Source organism: Pollicipes pollicipes, unplaced genomic scaffold, assembly GCF_011947565.3.
Source record: "Pollicipes pollicipes isolate AB1234 unplaced genomic scaffold, Ppol_2.1 Scaffold_3409;HRSCAF=4007_pilon_pilon_pilon, whole genome shotgun sequence".
Lineage (NCBI taxonomy): Eukaryota > Metazoa > Arthropoda > Thecostraca > Pollicipedomorpha > Pollicipedidae > Pollicipes > Pollicipes pollicipes.
Window position 1 is genome coordinate 1 of NW_023596285.1, and position 7,295 is coordinate 7,295.

Consider the following 7,295-nt stretch of genomic DNA (forward strand, 5'->3'; position numbering starts at 1 on the left):
GCACCCTCGAGGACTCCAGAGCTGAAGCGGCCGTCCTCAGTCTGCTCGCCGGCGGCGATCGTGCGGCCGCCCTCCACCGTCCAGGCCATGACGGTGGGGCGGGGGGTTGGAGGTGAAGTTAACGGTTACGGTGCCCTCCTGGTCCTGCGTGAAGCCGTACAGCGTGCCCAAGTCGCCCTCCGGACGGTACGGAGCGTCTGCCGGTGCCAGCGATCGATCAGTCAGGTCAGGTCAGATCAGTCGGCGAAAGGCCTGGTCAGCCGGGAAAACTGGGCCACGGGGTGGGATGCACGCAGTTATGGCGCGCGCTATCGCACTTGAAGCAGGCGGGACTCAGCCTTTCAGAGCATGCGCCAGGTCATTGCCAATGCCTGGCTGCTGTTGGATTATTCACGTAAGTTCGCAGGCTCGTTATGGTGGTTACTGACGGGTGGCCTACTACATAAGTATATTATAAGTCATTGATTTAGATTTGCATATGCACACACACACACACACATGCACATATATATATATATATATATATATATATATATATATATATATATCAGCATCAAAAATGAGAAGTATATAAATGACTGTAGAAATAAATACTAAAAGCTAACTAAAAAAGTAACAAATCTTAATAAAGATAACAATAATGTAACAAGCATGACAATGAAAATTAATATAAATACCAGTCAAGTATATCGATATGGAGAGCATCTCAGGAGGGGAAGATGAGAAACCTACAAAAACGCCCCAAAGTTAGTCTCTTCTTGAATCTAACCCACTTTCGTATCAACTTTCGGGGAGCGAGGCTGGAGCCTTCACCACCTTACAACTGAGTTGGAGAACTGCACCATAGCTACTAAATATGTGTGGTACCAGCTCGTGACGCCAATTAACACCAAACAATGAACGTTATCTCCAGTATTATATAGAAAACCAGAATTCAAATACCCAAAAATGTGATGAGCGCGAATCCCGGCGCAGCACCGATACTCCCTCCTGCCGTGCCAATGCTCCAGCACAGCAGCTCGCCGACTCACACTGCACCATGATGTTGATCGAGACCTCCTGGTTGTCCTGCTCGTCGTATCCCGGGTGGCGGGCGGCGCAGCGAAGCCCGGCGCCATCGTCCTCGCGGCTGAACTGGTACGTCAGCGTCGCCCGGCTGGTGACCAGCTTCGAGCCGGGGTCCACCTCGTCCTCGACCGTGACGCCCTCGAACAGCTCGACGTCGTCCAGGTACCAGAGCAGTTCAGCTTTGGGCCTGGCGTCGCGCGCCTCGCAGGTGATCGAAGCCGGCTCATCGGCGCTGGCCAGGAGCTCGGAATGGCCGGCGTGCTCGCCGCTGAACTCCACAGCCACCGGCTTCTCTGCAGCGTGGGCGCGAGGCGGGCGTCACACAGGGAACGAGACCGGGGCGGCGCACGGGGCGTCTCGGCCATCGCGCGGGACACGGCACGTGGCAGCCCCACACGAGCTGTGGCGGAGGCACGTGCCGTGGCGGGCATCACACGAGCTGTGGCGGGTGTCACACGAGGCACGGGATGTGGCAGACATCACACGGGATACAGAACGTGGGGGTGTCGTGTGGGGCACGGCACGTGGCAGAATCACATGAAATACGGGCCGCGACCCGCCACATGAAACTCGAGCACGAGATGTGGACCCCGGCTCGAAGCCGGTGCACGAGCACCAGAAGTGAGCACAGTTCCGAACAGCCACGACACATGACTGGTGTCAAATTATTTGAACTGACCATCGCCGGCGCCCAACACAGCTATACGACGGCGCATACCATTTCACGGGATGCTTGTCGAAGTCTAAAGTAAACGAATCGCAACAGCAAGCCAGTCTATGCAAACCGACGCCTGCGACGACATTCGAAGGAAGGACTGCAATGTCTGTGTTGACAACAAAATAATGATCCATCTCCCTTCGCCATGGACTACTAGCGCATAACGGTGGTCAAGCGACCGCATCTCGCGACGAACAAGACTCACGAGCAATGATGACTTCAGCGAACTCGGCGTCCTCCTGGCCACCAGCCCGCAGTGAACGGAGAACACAGGTATTTGCCGTTGTGGTCGCTCGTGACGCTCTCGATGATGATGGTGCAGTCGGTCCGGCTGGTCGGGTCGCGCGCCTTGATGCCCAGCTCAGCGGGCACCTTCAGCAAGGGAACGATGACGTCGGCACAATGGCGAGGCTTCGCCGGCGAGAGCAGCACAAATCCCGGTGATAGCCATGCGGATATCGATATCATGGGCCGTGTGTTGGAACGCTGTTGTCACACAAAGCTAGTTGGTGACAATTTCAATTCAAAGTGATACACCAAGCGCAAGAAGCGAACTCAAGCGCTAGCTGCACAAACACATCTAAAACGCCCTGCTCCTTCCCAAAGAGGGTGACCAGAGGCGCGGCCGGCTACGCGCAGTCTCGTGAGACTTCAGTCCCCCCCCCCCCCCCCGCCCTCACTACGTCAGGGTTCAGCGCAGTTGCTTAAACCACCCCATAAATGAAAATACTTCCGCTGCCTGTAACTTTATAAATGAAAATAACTCCGCTTGCCTGTAACTGATCAGGGAAGTTATGTTGTATTTACGTCTCATCAACTCAATGGGCGATGACATGTCGGACCCAACAGTCTTTTGATGACAATGTCCGCGGAAAGTCGAGTCAGTGCACACTCGACCACTGTGTTCGAAGCCTGTGCGGAACAATTTCGATGGCCAATTGATATACTATAGTCATTCGCATGCTAGGCATACCCAAAAACATCGGTGACGCTCATTGTCTGTACCCAGTGTGTAGACGCTGGGAAAAGGGCTGGGACTCGACCACGCGACCCCAAAAATTTCAACCTTCATTGCATACCATGTTAGCTATACCCCATAGCACATCCCAGCCGCCAACGGACAAGACAACACATGCACGAGACCAGTTCCTATTTTCCGAGATGACGTCCAGTTTTCCTTTGCAAATATCCAGCGATACTCAAAGTTCTAAACCTTCAAAAACCATGCGCTTTAAAGCTTCAGATGTCCCTGAAGCACACATCCAGCATCTGTGCAGCCCTTGTGTCCCATAACACACATATCTCCGTCAGAAAATTATCCCATAGAGTTGCATTTTGGTTTCAAACAAGACGTTACGACTGAAAAGCCCACAGTGCGCCGTGCGGGCAGCGAGCTGGCTCACGTTGACGTTGATAAACCCAGTGGCGCTCAGGCCTGGGGCGTCCTCCAATTTCCAGGCACAGTTGACCTCCTCGCGGGTGATGCACTCCAGGGTCACCGAGTCCCCCAGACGGGCCACGTTCTCCGCCCGCGGCTGAACGCTGAACAGCTGTCCGCATACTCCTGTAGGCCAGATGACACGCTCTGGTCAGGTCATGTCAAATCGGGTCAAGGCAGGTCAGGTCGGGTAGTGTCAGCACAGCGTCCTAGGAGCGTTAGAGCGTAAGACAAATATCCTGTCGTCGGCTTGGGCCAGCTTCACTCAGGAGACGATGGCGAAGGAAGCTCTGACTCGCAAAGTATGGCATCGCATCACACATATGGGGCTTAACTTTGTAGGCCTGGCTGTTATCTCGCCTCAATACAGTACGTTTGAGGATCATTCAATTTAGAAAGTAACTGCGGTAACGAGACAAAGCGCATCAATCTGATAATTGTCACGGCAAAACCGATTGCGAGCTGGGAAGGCAGTGCAAATTGCATTTGTATTTAGATGAACGCCGGCGGGCGTCAGCTGCGTGTCAAGCATCGTAATAGTACGCGTGATGTACTCGGTTTACATTGTGGCATCCTTCACCGACTAAACAGACTGCACTTTTTGGAATGCTCTGGCAGCTATGTTTGTCGGTTAGGTCCAAATACGCTGTAGTGTGGCAAGTTATCTTGCAAACATTAGTTGAACCTTTAGTCCCCTCTTGCCGGTCTTGCCCCTCTAGAGACACGCGCTTTAAAATGAGACTTAATAGCTTAGATCTTGGAGGGTTGCCAGAGTGTACTGACTCGATACGACAGCGGCCCACAGTGTATTACCAACATCTGTTGCAAACGTGTGGCCGCCTAGAGCTTCCAGCCAGGTGTTGCGACCACTGGGCTCCCATGACTCCGTGAAACGTGCACAAATAAACCACAGCCATAACCAAAAAGCACCCTATTCGACTCGCTTGAGTGTGAAAGCGAGAGCGAGCGGTAGTGTCGCAACGGGCTCGGGTCGCTGTGGCGGCCGGTCAGCCAGCCGGCAGTCACCGGGGGCGAGCGGCGTCGCGCGGGCGGCGCCGTGTCGCGAGGCGTCGCCGCCGGCGCAGCGGGCGTGGTTCAGCCGGCCGGCACACCCCGCCTCAAAGGCGCGCACAGTCATCGCTCGTCGAAATCGATGGGCGTCGGTTCCGGCGACGCGTCGCACTTGCGCGTAGGGGCCAAAACGCTGCGCCCGACACCGGCGGCGGGCCCAGCAGTCATCCTATGTCCACTCGTTACCACCTCCCGCCCTGCAGCTGGGTGGTCTTTCAGACGGTGCGGGCGGATATGGCGCCGCAATCCCGAAGTCTTATTCGTCGGGCTTTCCTGCAAACCAGCGCAAGTCGGTGTCGACGTGGCCGGCGCCGCTCGCGCCTCGTCGTCCGACGCCATGTCCCTGGCGCTTCGCCCAGCGACCGCTATTGATTTTGCGGGCGGCCCACGTGAGTGTGGAGGGGACTGCGCGCGACTGTGAATTCAGACTGGAGGGGACGCTCGCGCCGACGCTGGCAGCCGGACATGGGCGCACCCAGAGACGTACGCGCGGCTGCCACCGCTCCCTCCATCAGCCCGGGTCTGTGACGGCGACCCGCGGCCCCCCCTCCCCCCAACAGAGGGGTACGTCTGAGACGCCAGGCGCTCATCCAGCACCCAGCACCGGCGGCGTCTCCACGCAGCGGCTCAGTCCTGACCCATCCAGCACCGCCCGGCACCAGGACAAGTGGCGCCACCACAGCGGTGCCGGCCGGTGCGGAGCCAGCACCCCTGGGCGTTGGCTATTATGGCGGCGGCGCGCCGGCCGGCTGGCCGGCGCCGGTCCCTGGGAGCCTCCCACCGGTAATGGCCGCGCGAGGAAACCTCATGCAATTACGGCAGGCCCGCCGCGTCACTGACGGCGGCCGCTGACTCAGTCCGCCGAGCGCCGGCGCACAGCACGCCGAACCGCTAAAAGCGGACATCTGAGTCACGCACGCGTCGGCTGTCGGCCTGCGCGCCGTCAGGAGATGACTGACAGGGTCACGGGCACGCTGTCGGGTCACGGACCCGCACATATCTCAGCGCTGCTGGCGAGGTCACTCAACTGACCGGGCAGAGGCCAGCCAACCTTCCAGCTCGCTCGGTCCTGCATCCGAACACGGTGGTTCGCTCTGGTGTGGTCGGGCAATATAGGCTTCGGTGATAAACAGGTGAAGCGGCGGTAGTCTATTTTCCAGGCATGTTTACAAGCCGCGGTGAGTGAGGATGATTGCGCACCAGCGCAGACAGTATTGATCTAGTGCTGAAGGCTAGCAGACTGAGTGTTGTTTGTCTGGCCACACCAAGGACGAACCTTCCGCTTGTTCAGTACACAATGGCTTTCGAACGTCATATTAGGCAACTAAGAATTAAAAGCGAACTAGTTTGTCAACAGTCAGATCTGCACAGCGCCAGCACCCCATTAAAGTTTGGTGACGCCAGGAGCGAGGTTTGCCAACAGCCGGAGTTCTGGTCCGTAGGCTACAAGCAGTAACCGGAATTCCATCAGTCATCATCCGTCTTGAAACGGAGTGGTGCTCATGAGTCGATGCTGTCCACATTCCACTTCACCGCCGACCGTCTCCGCACCCAGGTCACGCATCACTCCGGCGCGACCGGCGGGTGACGTATCAATCAGCCGACTGCGCTTGCCAGCGCCGGTGGGAGCCGGCGCGCCGCTTTCGACCGCGGCGCCTCCTCCCACGGGCAAATTGCCCCGCAGCGGCCTTACCGTTCACGCAAGAACGGGCGTCCGCAGCCGGCCGGCCGGGCCCTGCCGCGTCCAGCCGGACGGCGGCGGGGCGTCATCGCCGCCGGCCGCGCAGGACGCGCCGCCGCCGGCCGGAAGCGGCGGCCACCGGCTCCCAGGCTCGGGACGGCCGGACGCGCCGGGATCCGGCCGCCAGTTGGCGCCAGCGGCGCTCCGACCGGGACGGGGCCGGGATTTGGACCGGGGCTGGGGCAGGGGCCGGGGCCGGGCAGGAGCTGAAAGGGCCCGGCGAAACATCATGTGGGACGTCCTGCAGAGCAAACACTGTGTTCGCCCAATATTCTTATCGCGTTGCGGGTAGAAGTCTAGGTAAAAAGCTACAATCGCGCTGTCCAGGTGCAGCAATACCATCGTTTCACGCAGCGCAAACTAAATCCAAGAATACCCGCCAGCCAGGTAACAGCTTACTCGACACCTGCTGCCGTTCGTTCGTGTTCAGACGGCCGCGGCAGTGAACCGCGGCCGGCGGCCGTATGTCACGGCGGCGACGGTGGTCGCCAGGTGAACAATGAGGACATCCTGTGGGGTCACGGTCGGCGCGCGCGGCGTGCTCGGCTCGGTCACGGGCCGGGCGGACGCGCTCTGGCCGCGCCGGCGACGGCTTTGTTCGACGGGCGCAGCTCGGCCTCCAGCACCGGGCACCCCCGCCGGCCGGACGGCTCCGCGGCCGCACTCCGTCCGCGGCCGCTCAGCATGAGGTGGTATTGATCAAGCGGTCCGCCCTGCTGTCGCCGGCGACATGCGCGTCCGGCGCTCGACGAGTTAATTGCACGCCCCCCGGCGGCCGGCCGCCATCAAGGCAACGGCGCCCGGTGACGAGCGCGTGCCGCCACACGGACTGACGTGCCGCATGACCGAAATGCTGTGTGACTGACATGCTGTGTGAGGGCTCTCGGGTGCGCAGGACGGAAAAACTACGAAGGTCACGTGACGGGATTGTTTTAATCGTTCGCCTAGAGCATAGTCTGCGGCTGGATATTCTCGACTACAGCTGGCTTAAGAAGACCTGCCCTTTCCGCAGCATGGCAAGCCAACTCCATAGTTACTTGACTTCAGATATAAAAATACAGATACATGCAATGAGTTTTCACAACAGTTTGTGTCTTTCACCGCTGCTGTCACAGAACAATCTATCTAGCACGCTTTAAAAGTTCTGCGAATCCTACCATCAAAATTCACAACGCTACGTAAAACGTTAACTGCCCGGTTCTCTGCGTACGGCTAAAATGGCAGGATAGCAGAAACTTAACACGAGAACACGACATACC

At 58.3% G+C, this 7,295-nt stretch overlaps 1 protein-coding gene across 1 annotated transcript; it reads right to left on the reverse strand.

The window, feature by feature from the left end:
- Nucleotides 1–9: 9 nt before the first annotated feature.
- Nucleotides 10–3,350, reverse strand: LOC119091190 (uncharacterized; the record flags this gene model as incomplete). Its single annotated transcript, XM_037213844.1, has 4 exons — nt 10–197; nt 1,032–1,361; nt 1,992–2,078; nt 3,159–3,350. Coding segments are annotated over 4 exons (770 nt in total), but the record flags the coding sequence as incomplete, so codon positions are not given.
- Between the last annotated feature and the right edge of the window lie 3,945 nt (nt 3,351–7,295).